Source organism: Lutra lutra, chromosome 4 (assembly GCF_902655055.1).
Source record: "Lutra lutra chromosome 4, mLutLut1.2, whole genome shotgun sequence".
NCBI lineage: Eukaryota > Metazoa > Chordata > Mammalia > Carnivora > Mustelidae > Lutra > Lutra lutra.
Window position 1 is genome coordinate 173,934,796 of NC_062281.1, and position 22,467 is coordinate 173,957,262.

General features: G+C 56.7%; 1 protein-coding gene across 7 annotated transcripts in view; it reads left to right on the forward strand.

Annotated features, from left to right (window-relative positions):
- Nucleotides 1-3,996: 3,996 nt before the first annotated feature.
- Nucleotides 3,997-22,467, forward strand: part of COL16A1 (collagen type XVI alpha 1 chain) — a 56,512-nt gene continuing 38,041 nt past the window's right edge. For 2 of the 7 annotated variants that reach the window (XR_007126784.1, XM_047726982.1), the window contains exons 1-17: nucleotides 10,397-10,821; nucleotides 12,388-12,494; nucleotides 14,408-14,482; nucleotides 14,590-14,707; nucleotides 15,591-15,714; nucleotides 16,035-16,301; nucleotides 16,891-16,971; nucleotides 17,130-17,255; nucleotides 18,004-18,057; nucleotides 18,342-18,368; nucleotides 18,946-18,981; nucleotides 20,009-20,035; nucleotides 21,110-21,172; nucleotides 21,438-21,479; nucleotides 21,604-21,648; nucleotides 21,746-21,781; nucleotides 22,152-22,214. Coding sequence is in view for 5 of the 7 variants with exons in the window: in XM_047726982.1 (XP_047582938.1) it covers nucleotides 12,422-12,494; nucleotides 14,408-14,482; nucleotides 14,590-14,707; nucleotides 15,591-15,714; nucleotides 16,035-16,301; nucleotides 16,891-16,971; nucleotides 17,130-17,255; nucleotides 18,004-18,057; nucleotides 18,342-18,368; nucleotides 18,946-18,981; nucleotides 20,009-20,035; nucleotides 21,110-21,172; nucleotides 21,438-21,479; nucleotides 21,604-21,648; nucleotides 21,746-21,781; nucleotides 22,152-22,214 (1,257 nt within the window). In the remaining 2 variants the exon portion in view is untranslated. Of the gene's footprint in view, nucleotides 4,100-10,394; nucleotides 10,822-12,387; nucleotides 12,495-14,407; nucleotides 14,483-14,589; nucleotides 14,708-15,590; nucleotides 15,715-16,034; nucleotides 16,302-16,890; nucleotides 16,972-17,129; nucleotides 17,256-18,003; nucleotides 18,058-18,341; nucleotides 18,369-18,945; nucleotides 18,982-20,008; nucleotides 20,036-21,109; nucleotides 21,173-21,437; nucleotides 21,480-21,603; nucleotides 21,649-21,745; nucleotides 21,782-22,151; nucleotides 22,215-22,467 lie in introns of those variants that run through there. The other 5 variants (XM_047726979.1, XR_007126785.1, XM_047726977.1 and 2 more) reach the window with 5 other exon arrangements.

Genomic DNA, 22,467 nt, shown 5'->3' on the forward strand with positions numbered 1-22,467 from the left:
TAAAAATAGACACAGGCGCCAAACGTGCCTACCCAGGAGGGGGTCTGGGATGCCTGAGTCATCCTGCACCCGGGACCTTCCCTCATCTCTGGGAGTCCGGGCCAAGTTGATGGCCAGGCATCACTCCGGCTCTGTTGGCTGGACTCTGCGCTCTTGGCCGTGACTTGTCCCCCTCCCAGGCCCCGGGAACTGGCCAGGCGATGGCAGGCCAGGCTGGGCAGGCGTAGCGGTAGCAGCTACAGCCGGGAAGAATTAGAAGTTCCCGGCCCTGATTTATTTAGTTGTTTTTGTGAGTCTGGCGCGGGTGTCCCCCCTCCCCCACATCCCTGGCAGGACAGTCAGGTCTACACCTGCCTTTCTCTCCGCCCAGGCCCACAGGGCTATTGGAGGCTTCTGGGTGCGGACCTGGGCTCAGAGCAGCAAAGAAGTCCCAACTTGGATCTTACAGATTCTGGAGTTACCACCCCATTCTACAGAGGAGAAAACTGAGTCCCAAGGGAGGAAAGGGTCTATCACAGAGCCCGTAACAGCCCTCCATTTAAATCTAGCTCTGCCTCTGCAAGCCACTTCTTAGGGCCCGTTTCCTGACTGTAAAGTGCTCAAGTTGAGGATGACAGCCATTCACCTGTAAAATGAGAATCAGGAGAGACACTTAGGATTGCCCTAATGATTAAGGTTACTTTTTATTTTTTATTTTATTTTTAATTTTTAATTTTTTTTTATTTTTTTAAAAGATTTTATTTATTTATTTGACAGAAAGAGATCACAAGTAGACGGAGAGGCAGGCAGAAAGAGAGAGAGAGAGAGAGGGAAGCAGGCTCCCCGCCGAACAGAGAGCCCGATGCGGGACTCGATCCCACGAACCTGAGATCATGACCTGAGCCGAAGGCAGCAGCTTAACCCACTGAGCCATCCAGGTGCCCCTTATTTTTTATTTTTAAAAAAGATTTTATTTATTTATTTGAGAGAGAGAGAGAGAGAGAGAGGGAGAGAGAACACAAGAGCCAGGGAAGGAGCAGAAGGAGAGGGGGAGAGAGATCATCTCCAGCAGATTCTGTAATGAGTGCAGAGCCATATGTGGGGTTCGATCTCATGACCCTGAGATCATAACCTGAGCCAAAGCCAAGAGTCAGATACTTAACCCACTGAGCCACCCAGGCACCCTGAAAATTACTTTTTAGAAAAGGGCAGAGGAGTATTGAGAGTTTCTTGCTCCTGGGTTGGATCCCAGTCCAGTAAGTTCGTGACTATCTCTGGTACCTGTTTTTTCTCTCCTCCCCCTCAGAGCCACTCAGCGAAGGTGGTGTGGCGTGGTCACAGGGACGCTGGGATGGGTGAGGATCACTTGACTCTGAGTGGGTGGGACGGGGGTGGGAGGGAGTTGAGGTGAGGGGGCATTGTGTCCTGCCCTTTGTCCAGGTCTGGCTCACCTGACCCTCTTTCCATTTCCAAGGAGAGGGTATGTTTGGGTCATTACAGGTTTAAGACCTGCAGATGTGGGGGAATGGAAGGTGCTCAAGTGTCCCCAAAGTTCAGCTTTACCTTGTTGCCAAAGGGCAGGAACCTCCCCCCTCCCTGGCCCCCGAGCCAAACAGTACATCAAAGCAGACCCTGGCCTTGAACCCAGGTCCTCAGTCTTAGGCTCTTTCCCCCTACCTTCCAGCCACCTGTGCTCTTTGTCAGGTCTTCTCTGAGTGGTCAAGGCTGACGACGACACTCCAGCTGATTTTATTTCTTTATATATTATTTGTTATTTGGGCTTCTTCATGGAGGGAAAAAAACAACCACCCTGTCTTCTATCTGTCAGAAATGTCAGTGACCTCTCAAAGCGACATGAAATCAGCTATGTAAATAGTGAAGGGGACAGGGGGGACTGTCAGATATGAACGTGGGTGTGAGGTTTGGGGCCAGAGTCCCTGGTGAATTACTAGCCTTCCCAATAATAATAATAATGTTAATAATGAACCTTTTTTGAGTGTTTATATGGGCTTGGCTTAGTTTCATGCTTTATCTCGTTTAATCCTCCCCCAAATTCCACGTGGCTCGGTGTTATCATTATCAACCCCATTTTATAAATATGGAAACTGAGGGCTCAGAGACGTGAAGGAATTTGCCTAAAAGAACAAAGCCAGGAAGTAGCAGAGCCAGGATCAAACCTCTCCGACCTTTGATTTGCTTTTCTGCCTTGATGAAAAAGTTGCGTTTTCACCCTCAACTTTCCCTTCTCCTGTCCACTCCCTGAAGTTCCCTTCCTAGCCCAGCCGTCAGGCCTCCCCAGCCCTGCCCCAGGGCAGGCGCTACTGGGAGGAGGTGGGGCTGGGTAACAGCAAAGCTTTTCTCCACCCAGAGATTCCAGGGTTCAAAGAATTTATGATTCCAAGTGTCTGAGGCTTTTGCATGCAAAGAAAGAATCTGGGAGTCCCTGGATGCTCTCTTCCTAACCACACCAGCCGGAGGAGACTCTTTGGCCTGCCCTCCTGGGTGAGGAGTATGTCTGTTACAGGACCTGGGCTCCTCTTTCATTCTCGCAGCAAGGATTTGTAAGGCGCTTAGTCTCTGTCATAGGCTCTGGGGATAAAATGGCAGCAAAAGCAGCTCCTTGTACGGCTTACAGTCCAGCATGGCACAAAGACACTCAGCTAAATCAGTGGGTGATAACCGATTGCACTCCTCGTTCTTCCAAGCCTCTGTTGAGATGTGCCTTTTCTGAGAGGTTGTTCCCCACCCCGTCCTGGGAAGGAAAATGAAGACAGTCTCAAACCCAAGGGTGTAGAGGGCAGGCGGCCAGGGGAGCCTATCAAGAGATGGTATGTGGTGGTGGTGAGGGTTATTCTCTTTCCTCGTTTGCACAGGATAGCTGCCTACTCTACTGAGTTCCAGGAGCCACGCTTAGCTCTTTCACCGTATCATCTGACGGATCCTTCACAGTGCCCTTGGGAGCTGTGAACAAGTCTGTTTTACCAACAAGGAAACAGAAGCTCCCCACTGTCCCGGGGGGTGGGGGTGGGGTGATTTGCCAAAAGTCATCCAGCTTGTAAGTCAGGGGAAAGGTGGAGGGTGAACCCAATTATCCTGGGGCTAGAGGCCCTACCCTTACCTTCTGTTCGGAGTTCTTGCTCAATTTTTCCGTGAAGAAACTAAGACCTGAAAGGGATTAGAGGTTGGCTCAGAGTGGCACAGCATAGCAGGACTGAGCTGTGTTGATTGCTTGGCTATAAACTCTTCCACCAGGATCTCCGGAGTCCAACACTGGCCCCGAAAGGGATTACTGGAGGTGGGCAGGGCTTGGAGGAAGGCTGAGGGCCAGGTCAGCCTGGCGCTCCTCGATGCTGCTGTGCCCCTCCTCCCCGTCCTGCTCCAGGAGGCTCTGTGCTGTGGCTCAGAGGCCCCTTGGGGTGCCTTGATAAATGAGGGCTACATCCCATTGCCCCTTCTGTGCTTATTCTGAGATACCATCTCTGTTCAAGCCCAGGGAGGTGGCCCGTAGACAGAAGAGGAAGCATCAGTCCTTTGCCCTCTGGAAGCTTCCAGTCTGTCTGGGGAGGTGGGGAGTTTCCCGGCTAGAGGATTGTTATGCCAGCAAGCATTTCTGAGCATTGACTAGGTGCCAGCACCCTGAGAACAGCTTTCCCTTTGTCATTATTCCCTTCAATCCTTCCAGCAAATTGATAGATGTTACCATTATTTCTGTTTCTCAGAGGAAGAGGTTAAGCGACACCCCCCCACCCCCATCCCCCCATCCCTCTGTTACAGAGCCAGCAAAAGCCAGAGCCAGGATTTGAACCTAGGGACACGCGATCTGACACCAGGTTCTATTGCAGGGGTTCTCCACGTGGTCCCTGGGCCAGCAGCATCCACTCAAAAAGCAAGTTCTATTGACTCTGAAACCCTGGGGGGTGGGGCGGTGTGGGACCAGTTCTCCAAGCTTGAGGACCTCTGCTCTCCTGCTTTGTGGCACTTGGGCGACTGCAGGTGACCTGATTCAGAACCGAAGCCCTGGGGTCAGGCAGAGCTCAGTTCAGACCTCTGCTCCACCACTTCCCAGCCCTATGACCTGAGGCTTCAGTCTTGAATCCTTGCCTTTCTGGCCCGTAAAGAGGTAAGAATAATGTCTTATTTCCTAGAATTGCTGCTGGCTGTGTTACATGAGAGAGTAGATCCTATTTGATGGATGAAAACAAAAATAAAAACAAAAGCAAAAACACCCCAGGAGGCTCAGAGAGGCCAAAGGACTTGCCCAGGACCATGCTGTGTGGACTCTTTCCCAGACAAGACTCTGCCCTGTGGGTCTGTCCCAAAATGACCAGTTCAGATCTGGCTTTGTCCTTGCCAGCTGTGTGACCTTGAGCTGATGACTCACTTCTCTCTGCCTGCATCCCCGCACTTGGAACGGGCATCGCGATTGTGCCCGGGCCTGCTGTGGCTGTTGCGAGACTCAAATGAGTTTCTCCATGTTTGGTGCCAGCCAGTGCTTTAGAAAGGCCCAATAAATCTTAGCTGCCGCTATTAAAGTCAGAGCCAGAATCACCGCTACTGTCTTCTAACGGCCCCCACCCCTGCTCAGAGTATGATGAAGACTTTACAGGCGGTCAGAGAGCGTGGGAATTCCGAGGAGCCGAATTTTTCCCTCGGGGTAGAGCAGAGTTTCTCCACCTTGCCGCTGCTGGCAGGTGGACCCAATAATTCTTTTATTGTGAGGGACTGTCCTGTGCCTCACAGGAGGCGTCCATATCATATCCTATCACGGGATGTATAGCAGCACCCCTGGGCACTACTCCCCGGATCCTAGTAGGCACGCCCCCAAGCTGTAACAGTCAAGAGTGTCCCCAGACGTTGCCCAGTGTCCCATGGGGAGCAAAATTGCCTCGGTGGAGAACTACTGAGGGAGAATTGTCAGACAAGGGGCTGCGAGGTGTCCTAGCACACCAGGTGAAGTGGGTTCATGGGGGGAGTCTATAGTTTACCTTATGCCACGCTGGGGAGACGGCGGCCCAGGACCCCACAGTGGGTAAAGGTAGGACTGGAATCCAGGACTCTTGTGCCTGTCACCTCCCCATAGTTCCCTCAGAACAAGCGGGCCGAGCCCAGGGGACAATCAAGTCGGGGCTCATAATGCCTACTGTGTTCTCCCTCCTAACACCCCCCCGCCCCCGTGACCACCTGCCCTGCAGCAGCGCCTGTCAGAGTCCGCACCTACCTCTCTGGGAGCTCCGGGGTGCCATGAGCTATTGAAATCTGCCCGTCTGGTTGGGCATCTGTAAATGTTGCCAGGGTCAAGGCTGTCTGTGTGGAGCTCGCCGTGGCCCTGCAGGTATGGTGGGCATCGGAGAGGCAGAGTAGAGCGCCGGCGCACCCGCTGGGCCCATAAAGCTGCCGCCAGAGGTGAAAGATGGGTCTCCCCGCCACAGGGATGCGGACAGCCGTGAAGACAGGGCAGCGGGGCTGATTTAAGGCAAAGAGGTGGAGGGAGGACAAGAAACAGAGTCAGAGAGTCAGAGATACAGAGCCAGAAACAGAGACACAGGCAGAGAGAGACAGGAGAGACAGAGACAGAGTGAAGGAAGCAGAGAACAGAGCAGCTCGAAGATAAAGAGAGGCAGGAGACAGGGACATGGAAATACAGAAGGGGGGAGAAAAAGACAGAGACCAGAGAGACCCAGAGAGACAGAGATTTGGAGCTGGAGATGAAGCTGGTCCCCAAACTGGCACACAGGAGAGTTGGAAGCAGAGAGGCAGAGGCGAGAGGGAGCTGCAGGGCGCCCAGCGGCACAGGGAAGAAGGCAGGCTAGAGAGTCCTAAAGTGACACAGACCCAGAGCAAAAAGGACAGAGACAGTGGGAGACAGCCAGAGTCATAAGGAGATGGGACACCCAGAGCATCCAAAGGAAATGGAGCGTGACCTTGGTCCTTGGGTCTCAGCCTCTCCTCCGGGGCCCAGAAGCTGTGCGCCTGTGGGTGTTTCCGCACGTGTGTTCGCTCATGCCCGTGCTGGCGTGTGATAACTCCTGTGGGGCGCGCATCTGTGCCTGAGGGCTGGGACAGTGCCAGCGTGCATTTTCCACGACCTCACCAGGGGACACCTCTGGGGTGCCAGGCTCAGCTGTGGGCTGGTGAGGACCAGCGGGTGGACACGGCCCCTCGTGGAAGCTCTTGCTTATTAGGAGAGAAAGACAGCGCGCGCACGTGCGCGCGCGCACACACACACACACACACACACACACTGCAGCTATGCAGAGATTTTTTTTTTTTAAGATTTTGTTTATTTATTTATTTGACAGACAGAGATTACAAGTAGGCAGAGAGGCAGGCAGAGAGAGAGGAGGAAGCAGGCTCCCTGCCGAGCAGAGAGCCCGATGCGGGGCCCGATCCCAGGACCCTGGGATCATGACCTGAGCCGAAGGCAGAGGCTTTAACCCACTGAGCCACCCAGGCACCCCTATGCAGAGATTTAAAACAGATTCATGTGATCAGGAGCCACTTGAGATTCGTCTGGATTTGGTGGTCAGGGAGGGCCACCCGAGGAGGTAACTTTGAGAGGAGACCTATCAAAGAGCCAGTACAGCAAAGATCGGGGCAAATCCTTCCAGGCAGAGGGAGGGGTTGGTACAAAACCCCCCAGGGGAACACCCACTTGGCCAATATAGTACTGAGAATGGAAGCTGGTGGGGCCCCGGCTCCTGGAGCGAGGCTGCTGGACAGGAAGGTGGAGGCCAGATCATGATGGGCTTTGAGGAAGGCCAAGGAAAAGATCTGGGGTTTTATGAAATGAGAACTGGAAAATTGAATCAGGACCGTGAACATAACAGCGACAGATTTGGAAAGGCCTTGCTGGCTGCTGGGTGGGAGGTAGGGGTTGGGGGTCTCCTGCAACAGTCCAGGCAGAAGCTTGGGTGAGAGTGGGGGAGCAGTGGGGGGATGCAGGCTGTGTTTTGGGGGCAGAGTCAACAGGACTGGATGGGGGGCGGGGGAGGAACCAAGGATGACTCCTAGTTTTTTGGCCTGAGCATCTGGGTGAATTATGGTGGCATTTAGCAGAATGAGGAAGACAGGAGGAAGCAGATCTGTGGGGAATAATCAGGAGGTCTGTTTGGGCCATGTGGGATATGCGTGCGTGCATGCACACCTGTGGGCCCATATGCCGGGGGGCCAGGTATCCACGTGAGCATGTGGGGCTCCGACCACCTCTGCTCGGCTGCGTGGGAGCTCTGGGGCCTGTCCTGGGACAAGGTCCTGTCTTGGCTCTTTATTTTCCCCCAGCTTCCCGTGCTGCCTCTGCCAGATGGGGATTCCCCATCGGCCAGCTGGGACAGTGGGGTGGGCAGCCCTTGGGCCCGGCTGACATCTGGGCATACGACCCTGGGCCCGGGAGGTCTTGGAGCCCCACCCAGCAGTGGCAGTCAGGCTCCAGGGCAGCTGGTGGTGATTAGCAGCACTGATTACCTCGTGGTGATACCATCTGGGGCCAGGGCACTGAGCCCAGCCCCACAGGAGACCCTGCTCGCTGGTGTGTGGGGCTTTCTGGGGCGGAAGCGTATAAATGTGCGCACATATGTGCATGCACGGTCAGTGTGGGAGTTGGGGGGGCGGTTCTGTGGGAGCCACCTGTGTCTGTGTGCACACGCGTGTATGCACTGTAGTTCTGTAGCTTTCTCTGCTCACGTATAGGAGTAATTGTCCATGTGGGCACGGGTGTGTGTCTAGGTATGTTTGCGCAGACATACTCTGTGTGTGCATATCCAAGTACGTGCTGCGCTGTACGCGTGTGTTCTGGGAATTAGGCACCTGTGTTGGAGTATGTCCAGGGATATATTTCTGTGGTTTCATATGTGCTCACATATGTGTCTCTGTGCATTCGTTTACGTGGAGGACTAGCATGTGCATGCGTGTGTCTGTGTAAAGATAATTGCCTGCCTGTGCGTGTGAAGTCTACATGCATGTTTTGAGAGAGCCTATCTGCATGCTCCTTGATGTGTGCGCCCGCGTGTCCGAGGGAGGAAGGCGCAGAGGTACCTTTCTAGATCGTGTCTGCATTGTATCCAGGCCCAGGGAGCACCCCAGGCTTGGCGGTTCGTGGGAGTACCCTTGGGATGCTGCGGGGAGCTCTCTCTGTGTCCCCTTCTCAGGTCCTTCTTGCTCTGGCTGCTCTGGGTCCAGCCCTCTCCTCCTGTCTTGGAGAGCCAGGCATGAATGGGGGAAGGGTAGGGTTGCCGAGGATGGCACAGTAGTTAAGATTGTGCTGTGAGTGCGGGCTTCCGGGGCGTGGGTACTTGTCTCACCATCTCCTAGCTGTGTGAGTGTTGGGGTCCGTTATCAAAGGAACGACACTGAGACAAAGTGAAAGTTATGCAAAGCCTTATTCTATGCATTAGAAGTTAGACTGACCGGCCAGGGGAACGAGACTGAGACAAAGTGAAAGTTATGTAGAGCTTTATTCTATGCCAAGCATTAGAAGTCAGACTGACCGTCCAGGGCCGCCTCCGAGGAGAGCGACCCTCTCCCGATCTCACAGGCTGGTTTTATAGGGCATAACCGCAGACCCAAAGTACCTGGCTTCAATTGTTACGGTGTTTACTCCCGGAATCGATACCCGGAACCATACCAGGAACTACCGGGGCATTTATTCCCAGAATGAAGTCCGTGGATGTAAACAATGTGGCTACCTAGGCAATATGGAGTTGCTCTGGCTAAGCAGGCCCTAATAGTTAAACAGGTTTTAACATTAAATTGGCCCTAACGGTGAGCTCGGGCAATTTGCATCATTCTTGTGCTCCAGGTTTCTCCATCTGTAAAATGAGGATAAGACTAGAATTCTCCCTCCTGGGGTGGATGTGAAGAGTAAAGGAGTTGGCCTATGTGAAGTTCTTAGCATAGACCCTGACCTATATGCGCTGCCTATTGGTTCCCAAATGCCCACCTCTGGGACAGCACCTTTGGGCAGGCAGAGCCTGTGCCCCCGCCCCCTTCTCAGGCTGGAGTGCCCAGAAAGCCCCACCTCTCTGCTTCCCGCCTGCTGAGCTCAGCGTTTCCCAGGCTCTACCACTGTCATAGCCACATCTGGGACAGCTTGGCTCCCCGGGGCCGGGACCACAGTGGGGCTCCTCTGTGGTCGTGGTTGGGGTTTCCGCTGACTCAGTGCCTCTGGCTTTTAAGGCGGGAAATCCCGAGCCTGCTCCCCTCTCTCCCAGGTTAGATGGGGCCAGAGAGCTACAGTTCACCCATTTTGCTTCTACAGGAAGCCGCTCTTCACCAGGGCACCCCAGTTGCTCCCCCTCCTCCCACCCATTCCTTCCATTTGTGGGCCTCTTGAACACAGTTCTCCATAGTTCCTTGGCCTCGGTGCTCAGAAATTTGTTTGCTGCCTTGGGCTGGGTACCCTTGGGTGTGTCACCTTGATTATCCCCTACCTCTGGATAGAACTGGACACTGTACCTGCTCCTTTTTGTTCAGAAGTCCCATCGATGATGTATATGGTGGAATCCCAGGACCCCCCGCCCCCCCGACTCCCTACCTCCTGCCAGTGTTCATGTTAATAAAGATAATAATAATGAATATTTATTGAGCTCCTTTTTTAAAACATCATTTTTATTACTTGGCAATCCTCGTTTCTTACAGTTCTTCTTTTTAGGGCTTTTTATAGCTATCCTTGCATGTTTATTTTTTTAAGCAGACTTGACCCCCAAGGCGGGGCTCAAACTCTTGATTCCAAGATCAAGAGTCCCATGCTCCACTGATGGAGCCAGCCAGGCGCCCCATAGGGAGCTCCTATTTTGTGCCAGACCCTGTATAAAGCCCTTTGATAGACTTCCACTCATTTCCTGCTCACAACAACCCTGTGAGGTATAGCGATCATTATCCCATCATACAGATGAAAAAGGGAGTCCGAGTTAAATAGTGAGTTCCAAGCCACAAAGCTAGAGCAGAGGACAGGGACTGGAGCCCTTCTAACCTCACGTACGGAGTCAGGAAGAAGGGAACCTGCCGGGCTCCACTTCTCTGGGCACGAGGCTAGAGCAGAACGGGTTAATGCAGCGCCCACCTCGACTCTGGGACGATCTCCTCTCCCCATGCCCCAGTTCAGTTCAGACGGAGGAACAGACTAACTGGGAACATGAGGCTAAGAAACTGGAAAAAGCTGACCGAGGAGGCCTGGGCAGCAGCCACGTCACCGCTGCCACGGAACTGGGGAGGAGGGTCTGCAACCCCCCGCCCGCCCTCTCCAGCCTTCTGGAGCCCCAGCCAGGCGAGAGGAAAGGGGTGGCACCGGGGAGGCCCTTCACGCTCCGGCCGGGCCCTTAAAGGGCCGGCCTCCCCCACCCTGCGGCGGCCGCCGGCTGCAGCCCCTCGCAGGGCAGCTCCGGGCACGCAGGGGCCCGCCCTGCTCGCTGCAGAGCTCACCTGGCGGGGAAGCGGGCGGGGCGCGCGCGGGCGCGGGGCCAGGCCAGGAGCGGGACCGTGCGACCCGCCGGCCGGCCGTCTCTGCCACCGCCGGAGCCCCCTCCCGGCCCTCCCTCCTGCCTCCCGCTCGGCGGGCGGGTCCAGCTGTGTTTCATTAGCGGCCCTGGCACGTCCCCAGCCCCCTGGAACCGCCCCTCTTCCCCCGCCCGGAGTGGCCGGCGATCCCCGGCAGACAGGCGCGCGCTCGCTCGCGGGGCAGCATTCAGCCCCCGGAGCTAGCGACGTGGGAAGCCGGGTCTTCGCGACCCGTCGGAAGTGATCGAGGACCTCGCCGCAGGCCTGAGGAACCTAGCCCCCCTGCTTCCCCTGGCTGGCTGCCCCCGGGCTACGTGGATTACTCAGTGAGGTGGGGGATCCCCAGCCACGGTAAGTGGGGGGTGGAGTGGGCTGCCTCGGGGCTCTGGGTGGAAGCACTTCTTCTGCCTCCAACTTGCTGTGTGACTCGGGCCAAGTGGCATCCTGTGCCTGGACCTCAGTTGCCTTCTCCGTAGGGGAGCTCTGAACTCCATCCCAGTTCTGCTCTCCCTGCCCCCAAATCCGCTCCTTTGTATTAGGATGGGATCACATCTTTGGAAGCTTCTCTCATATCCCTGCAGCCCCGGCTCTGGGGAGTGGAGGCTGGAGAGGGAGAGCAGGAAGGGGACAAGCCCACGGATATTCCCTCCTCCACATGTGGTCACAGGCCTCCCGCAGCTGGCAGCTCTTCCACTGGCAGGACGGGGAGGCCAGGATAGGGTTTTGGGTGATGGGATGTGCCCACCCCTAGGAAGGAGGGCGAGTAGGGTGGAGAAACCGCTCTGCCCCAGGAACAAGGGGATAGGGATTCTATCTCCAAATATATTGAGGTGAGGGATCCTTCTTGCGCTCACTCCCTATTCAGGACTGAGGGAAGGGAAATAGAATTCCATAACAGCTGGGGGGAATGAGGTCAGACTTGCATAAGAACTTCCCAACAGGACTTCCCGACAGGAGGGCCTACTGAAGGGGTAGTCATAGGCTGGCTATGGGCACGTGTGTATGTGCAAACTGGTATGTCTGGGTAGATCGGTGAACATGTGTCTCTGGGAGCATCCTGTATGCAGGTAGGTCTGTACACACGCGCTAGCACAAACGTGTCTGTGTGGACACATGCTTGTGTATCTGCGTGTGTCACGCTGACATATGAATAACTCTGTGTGTGCACGTGCAAGTGCTGTCTGTCTCAGGGGAGGCCGGATGATGTATGGGTCTGCTGGCCGCTTGCTGAGCCTGCATTGATTTATCTGGGCCCATCCATCAGGGTTTAATAAAACTAAAAGACGAGCATCCATCAGCGGGGGAGGTTGGCAACAAGGTCCTGAGCCCGGTGACCCGCTTTCCCACCCACTGTACCCACTGGCGAAGCTTCCTTGGCCCCCACACAACTCTGTGATACCTGCCAGGAGACGCAGCTCCTGACCTTGTGGGTGCCTGGCAGGACTGCCTGGCTGAGCTGGGTTCCGCTAGCCAGGTACCAGGCCAGTATATAGCAATACAGAGCTATATAGGCTGGTAAGATATTGAAATACTTCTAAGTGTCTTGGTAGTCTCTTTTCTCAAGCCCTCTCCCTCTCCCAGTTCACCTGGCCTTCTAGGACCTTCGCGATCTCTCCTTAATCTAGCAACTACCCACCAGCACCATCCAACACTGCCCGGACCCAGAATGCACCAGCCAGCGTTCTGCTCTGGCTGATCCGTGTCCGTGCCATACCGGTGGTTAAATGTTTTGAATATTACCCTGGCCCAAATCCTAGCCCAGGGCCTGTGGTTGGGCCTCTGAGAGGGACGGATGCTTGGCCAGCCCTCCTGCCACCCCAGCACGAGGGCCTGGGCCCCACAGGCCGGCTGCTCCTTGCCTCTGGGTCATGCCATGTGAGCTCAGGAATCCACCTCCACGGTCTCTGTGGTTTTCAGGAACTGGGGCTGTGGCCGACCTCTCCGGACCAGGATGCAGGCGCCTTGGGTCCCTGGCTTGTGGCTGCTTAGTCTCTGGGCCGTGTGCAGCCGGGGGGCAGACACAGGTGAGGAGCCATATGAGGCTTGGGGTACCATCGGCCTGTGATTGGCTTCCTGATGTACAGGTGTGGCCATGTGCCTAGGTCACGTGGGTGTTTATGGAGGGAGGGTCAGAGGGTGGGCTTGGGGTGGCCTGAGGCGTTGGTGCGTCATGAGCCAGAGTGTCTTTGTGCTTCTGTCTGTGTGTTTGTCCATCTCTGAGTCTTTCTGTGGCAAGAGCGGCTCTGTACCTATTCCTGTGTCTCTGTGTGTGAGATAACAGCCCTCCTTCCTTCCTCCGACGACCCCCCCATGCCCCCACCCCCCGCACGTGAGCCCATCCTGCGCACACGCAGGCCCGTGACGTTCCTGCAGAAGGAAGCTGCATCTTGAAAGAGGCCCAGGCCCTTCCACTCCTTTTCATGGTGGAGAATCCATCCTCCAGCCCACGTGCTCCTCCTCCTCCACGGCTGGTCCTGGATCCCGAATAAACGGCCCGCCTCGAGGCCCAGACACTGGATGGGACAGAGGGTGCAGCTTTCCAGGGCCCAAAGCCAGAGGAAGTTGACCGGGCAACTTGCCCTGTCTTGCTGGGTGCCCTCTGGGTTTTGTAGCTTAGCTGCCCGGCTGAACAGAAATAGAACTCCTAGGACCCGAAACGAGCTGAGGGAGGCAGAAAAAGCGAGGTGCCGATGTGAGAGGGGTGTGCGGCCAGCACCCATATGATTGCCCGCAAGTTGTGTGTGTACATATGTGTTTCTGCATGTATGCGCGTGTGCCTTGCTCTCTCCCTCACCGGGTCCTCTGGGGGATGGGGCAGGGAATTTCAACATCTGTAAGGAATCTGGGCCTATTGCCAAGGGGTGAGTCACCCATTGCTGCTGCCGATGCTGAAGACAGTGATAGTCCTTCTGGCCAGACCTGGGGGAGGGGGACTTCAGTGGGGTCACTGGGCCCAGGGATCCAGGAGTCTTTCTTCCAGCTAGGCAGCCAGGGAGTCCAATGCCCACCTTCTTGGAGCTGTATCCGTTGTCCTGTCCCAGCTATCCCACCTGCAGTGATGGGAAGGCCTCTTCGAGTCTGGCCTTTTTCTCCTCTTGTAGCACCTTTCCTGACATTTTGTTCAATTATCCCTAAGAGGAGGCAGGCCCATGGCTGCCTGTCTGTCCCTTCAGGATTCTGGAGAACACAATTAAGCTATTCTTTTCTAGGAGCCTTTACCCAGTTAATATACCCTATATGGAGCCCCAAGGTGTGGGTGGTTCCCTTGAGCTTGTGGTCCCTTCAGGCCCTCGGTCTCTTCTCACTGTTTCGTTAGGTAGTTATCCAGGTGAAAAGTCATTCTGTTGGCTCAGGCTTGTGTCTGGTCTGCTTTTCTGCTTTAGATGTAGGAAGTAAACTCCACCCACTGCTGAGAACACGTGTACCGGCTGTACATGGCATCCCCAGGGGCACGGGCATCTGTAACTCACGCATGTGCAGACATGCTCGTGTGCTCGTATATAACACAAGCATGCATAATGTGATTTTCTTTACCCCCAGGTGCCCTTGCCCCCTGCTTGGGTCTATATGCAGGAGGAAGCACATGTTTATATCCAGCTCTCTTCTAAGACTTGCTTTTGCTCCTTCTCTTGCTGACCTTCCCCCTGACTTGGAATCACGGGGGATTTGAGTTCCAGGAGTTCTGGTCCTGCTTTGCTGTGAATTCACTTCGTGGCCTTGGGCCCAGCCTCGGTCTCTGGACCTCAGTCTTCCCATCTGTATACTGGGGGTCCTCCTGGCTCCCAGGGCAGCCAGGGTCAGAAGGCAAGAGGTAAAAGCAGCCCCAAGGCAGGTTCCCCGTTTTTGGGGAACAAAAACTTGCTTCTCTCCAGCTTCCCCAAGAGCCTGGACTCTTCAGCCAGAGTCCACTGATGGCCAGCTGCCGATTCTCTTCCAGGCGAGCAGTGCCCTCCTTCACAACAGGAAGGACTCAAGCTGGAGCACAGAAGCCATTTATCGACCAATGTGACCGGTGAGTGCCCATCTCATTCAGCTGTCCCCCTCCCCCATCTTCCTGGAGTGGCTGTTGCCCCTCCTCACCTGCCCAGCTGAGCTCTTCATCGGGTGTCTCCCCCAAAGGCTTTGATCTCATCCGCCGACTCAACCTAATGAAAACATCTGCCATCAAGAAGATCCGCAACCCCAAGGGGCCCCTCATCCTTCGACTGGGGGCAGCGGCGCTCACCCAGCCAGTACGGTAAAGGCCCCAGTGCGACCACTGGGAATTAACGCTCCCTAGCAACTCTGGACGTGGGACCAAAACCCAGGGGTGCCTGTGGGTCATTATAGCCTACCACCTGCTGGGAGTCCGTCTGGTTCCTGTCCCTGGGCTTGCAGGGTGGGCCCAGAGGAGATGCATGGCAGACCCACCCTCTGTCCCGTCCCTTCCCTATCTCTGGCTAGTAGAGGTAGCCATCCTATGGGCGCTGGGAAGACCCTGGGATGGGGGTGGGAAGCTGGCAAGAGTCATGTTGTGTGTGTGTGTGTATGTATGTGTGTGTGAGAAAGAGAGAGCACGTACCCACATGTGCCTGTGGGTGAGGTTCAAACTCCTAGAAGTCCCCTGGGGGTCTGGCCCCTGCTTCCCTCTGTAGCCTCACCTTCCAAACTGTTCCTCTTTCTTGCCGGCTGCTCCCGTCACACCGAATGTTTCTTACCTTTTGTTAGTACCTCTTTTCCCAGCCCAGTCCTGGCTGTCCTGGGTTCCAGGGCAGCCGGGATTCTGTGGAAGAACTCAACCGCAATTGTCACGAAATAGTGACATCGTCATCCTGGGGATTCTTTGTCTAGGGTCCTACCTCTCCCCCCTGTGGCTCCCCCGTCAGACTTGAAGGCTCCATGAGGGCAGGAACCTTCTCTGTGTTTCCACCACTGCTACCCCCCAGCAGCTGGACCCACCTGGCACGTAGTAGGCACTCAGGCGATGTCAGTAGAGGGAACGGACATGCTCGTGTGTGTGTCGGTTTGGAGGTGTGGGCCTGTGCGTGTCTCATGCAGGTTCGGCCATCCTGAGGGCCCAGGGTGGGCAGTGGCTGGTCTCTCACCTGAGCCTCAGCGTCCCCTCCTTGCTCTGCCCCCAGACGAGTGTTCCCTCGGGGCCTCCCCGATGAGTTCGCCCTGGTGCTGACACTCTTGCTGAAGAAACACACCCACCAGAGCACGTGGTATTTATTCCAAGTGACCGATGGAGATGGGTCCCCACAGGTGAGCTGGACGCCTCTGCCCCGTCCCCCCATGGCTCTGGGAGCATTGAGCAGTACCCGTCCAGCCCGACCTCTGTCCCAGCTTGTGAATTCGGGGACCCCTCTGTCCCATCCCCAGCACCCACCCTCGAGGCTACCCTGTGTCCGGCAGCTCCTGTACCCTTCCTTCAGGGTGGATGACTCTGTGGCCCTACCAGCTTTCCTGTCTTTCTGGGCTTCAGTTCTGCCTCCTGTGAAATGACTTTGAGAGCCCCACACTTTGCCAGACTGAGCCTGTGGGGCTCTGACTCTCTGCCCTCTTCCTTTCCCAATGCTGCACAGATTTCCCTGGAAGTCAACAGCCCAGAGCGGAGTCTGGAGCTCCGGGCCCGGGGCCAAGATGGTGACTTTGTGTCCTGCATCTTCCGGGTGCCCCAGCTCTTTGACCTACGCTGGCACAAGCTGGTGCTGAGTGTGGCTGAACGTGTGGCCTCCGTGCATGTGGACTGCACCTCAGCCTCCTCGAAGCCTCTGGGGCCCCGGCGACCCATGCGGCCCGTGGGCCACGTCTTTCTGGGCTTGGATGCTGAGCAGGGGAAGCCCGTCTCGGTGAGTGCTAGGCTGGGCGCTGGCCTCTGTTCCCGCCTTCTGGGGGCCGGAATGAGATCCCTGGAATCTGTATCTGACCAGGTCCTTCCCTTGCTCAGAATCCTCTCATGGTTCCCCATGGCCCTACACATAGTAACCTGGCATTCAAGGCCCTTCGTGATCTGGTCCCTAGAAACATCCATGGTTCATCTCCTTCCTTTACATCTCTCTGTACGGCTTACTCTGGTCAGTTCCTTCCTGGTCAACCATCTCACCTGCTACTTTCATGCCTGCTCACCTTTACCTGTGCTGTTGCATACCCATCCACAGGACATCTACCCGTCCTTCAAGGCCTCGCTGAACCTGAACCTCCTCTGGCTCTGTTCCTCTGGGCCAAAGCCAAAGCGAACTTTTCTCCCTCCTCTCCATCTTTCCTGCATGTGCAGCTCTGTTTCGCTTTACTCCTGACGATCTCTCCAGGTGAGACAGGAAACTCTCGGAGGGCAAACCCCCCGGGGTGGGGCCATCTCGGGCCTCAAGGGCAGCCAGGACGCTGAGCCGTTTGATCAAAGGAGGTGGGAAACTGATTTGTGTGTCTTATCCCCTGCAGTTCGACCTTCAGCAGGCACATATCTACTGTGACCCAGAGCTTGTGCTGGAGGAGGGATGCTGTGAGATTTTACCAGGCGGGGTGAGTGGCCCTGCTCTGGCCCAGCTGGGAAGGTCTGCCGCACAGTGTGCTGGAGAGGGGTGACCGGGACGGGGATGCCCTGAGAGCTTAGGATGAGTGGGGTTGGGGGGGGGGGTCAGCCTTCTGTACTGACCCAGCCCCTCCCCCACTCTGGACAGTGTCCCCCAGAGACCTCCAAAGCTCGCCGGGATACCCAAAGCAATGAGCTCATCGAGATTAATCCACAGACTGAAGGCAGGGTCTATACCCGCTGCTTCTGCCTGGAGGAGCCTCAAAACAGCAAGGTGGGTGGGTGGGACAGGTAGACAGGAGTGCCGGTAGGTATAAGTGAGACCGGGGTCCAGCACAGGGCCAGTTGTGCCTGGGGTAGGGAGGGCACCGGGAGCCCCACCTGTCTATGGACCACCCCTATAGGATTCAGGGAGACAGAGAGCCCACTGTATGAAGCTATTGGCATGGAGAGACGTGCCTCTAGCTCTGGCACTACCCAGCCCTCACTGGTGTCACCCAGGACCGCTCTGGTGATGTCAGGACCAGGTTTGCACCCAAAGGCAGTATCTCTGGGACAGGGGTACCTGGGGTCAGAGCCCAGGCCACACTGCTTCCCTCCGGGCTTGCTTGCTTTCGTGGGCCCAGCCCCAGCCAATGGCAGGCTGGTCTTACGCCCAGCACCATGGTCAGCTGCCCTACCTGCTCTCAGGTTCTTTAGGGTGGCAGGGAAGCCCAGTCCCTCCCTTTGCCCCACCCCCAGGCTGGGCAGCCTCCCTGCCCGCTGGGCATTGTGCCAGCCTTTGGCTGCAGGAACACAGGCTCCCATTGATTCATGGTCTTGTTTTCTCCGACATCACGTGGGTGGGGGGAGAAGGAGGAGGGCCTGGGGGAGCGCCAGGAGCCTGAGCAGGCTCTCGATGCCTGGCGAGGTGCTAGCTGAGGGGGCACCTGGGGCCATGCCCCCACCTGGGTGCCCCTTTCCAACATGGGTCCCTGCACTGCCCCATCTTCAAGAGTTCCTTTTTCACTCCATCTGCCCAGGTGGACGCCCAACTGACAGGAAGCATCAGCCAGAAGGCAGAGAGGGGAACAAAGGTAGAGATGGTGAGGGAGGGCAGGGGATGGAGTCCGTCGTGCCCTCTGGCTGCTCTTTGTGCCCTCTGTAGACCCCTGGAATAAGCCACTGTACTCCCACTCACTTCCCCCTGCCCCCACTCCTGGACCGAGCTGAGGACGCACAGGAGGGATGAATGGGGGCGAGCCAGACAGTACCTGGCACAGCGTAGGGCACCCGCTCCCGATGGTTCTTGGGTAGGAATATTGGACAGGACCTCACAGCCTCTGCTTCCTGCCCATCACCATGCCCTCCCTCTTCCCAGGCCCAGCAGGAGACAGCAGCCGATGAGGTAAGCCTCCCATCTAGACTGGCAAAAAGAGCTTGGTTGAAGGGGTGCCAGCATGAACCCTTTGGACAGGCTCTGGGGCAGCAGATCTGGGCATGGGGGTTTGGGATGACAATGCAGCTCCCAGCATTCTTCTGGGGCTCAGTGCTGGGCCCAGTCTGCCTGCTGCCTCTCCTTGGGTGGGTGGAGATGGTGGTGGTTGTGGGGGTAGTTAGTCCTGGACACTCCTGCTGAGTTGGCAGAAGATGGCCACGGGCATCATGGGAGGAATCCAGGCCTTGGCTGTGGGACCCCAGATCCTGGGCCTCACTCTGCCCCCACACGCCATGGAACCCAGATCCCACTGCTATTCCTCTCTGGGCTTCGGTTTCCTTGTGTGGGGAATGGCTTGGCTCTGTTTGGCTGGGAGTTGAGGGATGAGGCTTGTTGGGCAGGATTCCTCTCTTCCTGCCCCCTTGGGACTTTACCCAGGACACACATGGTGTTCTGTGTGCTTGGTGTGTGCATGCGGGGGAATGGGGTGGGGAGGGCTGGCCTCGGGCTCTCCGACCTGACCTCCTGGCCCATTCTTCCCTTGCAGTGCCCACCCTGTGTCCATGGTGCCCGGGGAAGTAACGTGAGTGAATAGAGGGTGTGCAGGCTGCGGTGGGCGGGGACTGGGAGTGGGCTAGTTGGCTTCCTGGTTAAAGACAAGCAGGCCTTTGTGTTCTTATCGCACCCCTCCCTGCACATCCCCCAGAGCCAGGCTTGACTCCCACCCCCATCCCCACCAAGGGCAGCATGGAAGGAAGCCTCACGCCTTACGATCATGGCAATGTATTGGGATCCAGGGATGGAATGGGGACAGGGTGGGGACTGGTGGGACCAGAATCTTGGTTGCTGATCCCAGCTTTCCACACTCCACAAGGACTCAGGGCTGCTGTGCTTGAAGGCCTCCCACATCACCTTGGAGGCCTCGAGAAGGGGAAGGCTCACTTGGGGTGACACAGCCTGGCACTGACCCCGAAACCCACGTTGGCTCAGCCCGTCCCCTCCTCTGCCTGTCTAGCTGGCTCTGGCCCAGTCTCCCTCTGGGGGTCCAGAAGGAGAAGGGAGAGGGCTCGGTGAGAGCATGGCTCGTACCCAAATATGCCTCTTCCGTGGGCAGCATAAGTCACTACTTTCCCACAGCCTGACATTCTGAATTGACATGCCACGTAAGTCCATAAAGGGCACAACCCCCTGTGGCCCTCAGCTCCAAGCCCCCTGAACTTGGGGGACACAGGAAGTACCCCCTCTGCTGCCTGGCCTTTTTTCCATCTAACCCCCCACCAAATCTGGTGAGGCTGATGGTCCCCAGATATACGGGAGTTACCATGGCGACTGAGCAGCCCTGTAAGCCTAACAACCAGGGGGCGGAGCTAGCTAAAACCAGGCAGTTTAGAGAAAGGAGGTTAGACCCTCTCGGCAAGTCCAACAGCCTTAGGATATGAACTCAGCCTGCTGGGTGGCCTTGGAGACAGTGCTGTTGGTCCGCTGGGGGTCTTGGATTCAGGCTGTTGGTCTTGCCACAATGCTGGGTGGCCCTGGCTTAGTTGCTTGCCTTTTCTGCGCCCCTGGTTTTCTCTCCATCTCTGAGATATAATGCTCTCTTTGCCTCCTAGGTCACAGTCGGTCCCCCTGGACCCAAGGTGAGTCCAAGATGGAGAACAGGACCCTTTTGCCTTCTTTGGCAGTCCCAGCCTGTCCCACAGCATGTGGTCTCATGGTTGTGTGTTTCTATCTGGGCTACCCAGCCCTGTATGTATGCGGGGTGGTCAGGGGTGTGTGTGTGTGTGTTGGAGGGAGTTGTGGGTCCTGTGTGTCTAAGGAAGGGCGTTAAGGGCGCTCCTTTGCTGAGTCCTACTGTGCCTCCCAGTGTGGGCCTCAAGTTCCTTCCCGCCTCCCTGCCAAGCACTCTGGAGGGCTGCTACTACCATTTTACTTCGAAACACCCCAGACCCCACTGTGTCCCCTGTGTGGGACTGGGGGTGTCAGAGGGATTGTGTGCCGGGGGGGTCTGACTGTGTGCCTCCTGGCTTACATGTTCACACACGTGTGGCCCTCTGCGGTGGGGGGGTCTGAGCCCTTGTCCTGGTGGGCCCGACAGGACCACCGGGCCTGTGGGCAACGGGGCGGGTGGCACGTGTGTCAGTGGGGAACTGTGCGCTCGTCCTTGCCCAAGGGAATGTAACCCAGCCCCTGGGGCTGCCTTCAAGTCCCGTTTCTTCCTCTCCCCAGCCCCCTGAGGTCAGGACTGATGGGAAGCCCGTATTATTGACAAAGAGACTAAGTCTCAGAGAGGTGGCGAGAGTCGCCCTGAGTCACGTGCTAGTCTGGGCAGGGCAGGATTTGAACTAAGGCAGTCTAGCACTCACCATCGCGGATCCTGTCATCCCACATGTGTGCATCCGTGCACATGTGTCCCTGTGCCCCTGGGTGAGCTGCGTGCAGGCTCACGTGCTTTGGTAGGGGTGTGGGGAAAGTACCCTTTTTTGTGAGACTATAGATTTGCCAAATATAGCCTCTTGGGGTGGGAGGGCCATATGGAGGAAGGCATATGGAATCCATATGTCACGCTGTGTGCATGGTTGGGGATTGGGGCAGGCTGTGCTCATTTACACACCCGTGCGTAGGGGATGGGCAGAGAAGACAGCCTGAGGAGACCTTCCTTGGGTCTCCCATGTGCTCCCCCGGGTCCCAGCTCCCCGCTTTGATCTCCACAGGGAGGGAAAGGTGAGCGAGGCCTGCCTGGCCCATCAGGCCCCAAGGGAGAGAAGGGAGCCCGGGTAAGTGCCCCAACTATGCCCACTGCAGGGTCCTGCCTGACTGTGCCCTGGGGGAGGGGGGCTGGCATGTCATCCCATCCGCTCAGCCAAACCCTTGCAGCCTGGTCCACATGGGGGAGGATGGGTAGTGTCTTTCTAGGAGTTAGTATATGGGAGCCTCTATTTTTTAGGGTTACCTAGAAGATGCCCAGTGGGACCGTGGGACTCTTAAGCCTATCCCTCTCAAAACAGGGTCCTACCCTGATCCCTCTTTCCCTCCCCTTAGGGCAATGACTGTGTCCGAATCTCCCCGGATGCCCCGCTTCAGGTAAGACCTGGAGGCAAGGCCTCCTTCAAGGTCATATGGGGCCAGCCCCCAGGGAAGGGGCTGTGCCCTTGGCAGCCCATGAGGTGACCCTGGGACCCTCTCAACACCTTCTCTCCCTGCTCAGTGTGCAGAAGGCCCGAAGGGAGAGAAGGGGGAGTCAGGAGCGTTGGTGAGTGTGGGACCTGGCTGGGGGCAGGCCAGTGGGGTCCTGGGCCAGCCTCTCCTTCCTTCCCTCACCCCTTCTTTTGTGTCCCCCGTTATCTCAGGGACCCTCAGGACTTCCGGGCTCTACAGGCCAGAAGGTAATGGGCCTGGATTTGGACGGCTGGGTGCCCGGGAGGTCTCTGGGTCCTTCAGACTTGAGGAAGGAGATGTCTGAGGTCTTCTTGGGAGATGGAGAGCACAGTCCCCACCGAAGACTCTGTGTCCCTCCCAGTCACCCTGTTGGTCCCAATTCCCACCGACCCAGAGGGAAATGCCACAGACTCGCTGAGAGTGGCTGGGCTGGGCTGGCTCGGAGGGTCCTTCTCTTGTCCACCTTCCTGGAGTGACAGAAGCCTTTCAGTCAGGGGAGGCAGAAACTAGGGGTCTAGAAGGCAGTCCGGACAGAGCTGCTTTGGTTCTTCCAGCCCCTTCTTTTAACCCCAGTCACGTTACCTTTTCCTTCCTCAGGGCCAGAAAGGCGAGAAGGGAGACGGAGGCATCAAGGGCTCTCCAGGAAAGCCAGGCCGTGATGTACGTTTACGCTGCTTGGGACCCTTCCTCGCCACAGCCCTGTGGCCCTCGGTGCAAAGCTGGAATTGGCCACCAGCGTCCAACCTGCTAGCCTTGCTCAGACAGAACAGAAACCCAGGGAAGGGGAGGCAGGGCCCCAGGAAGCAGAGCAAGGAGGGGACGGAAAAGGATCCAAGCCCAGGCCCCCTGGCTCCTAGCCTGAGTCCCTGACCTCTAGTGCCGTGATGATCTTGGCTTTGGGGAGGGACACTGG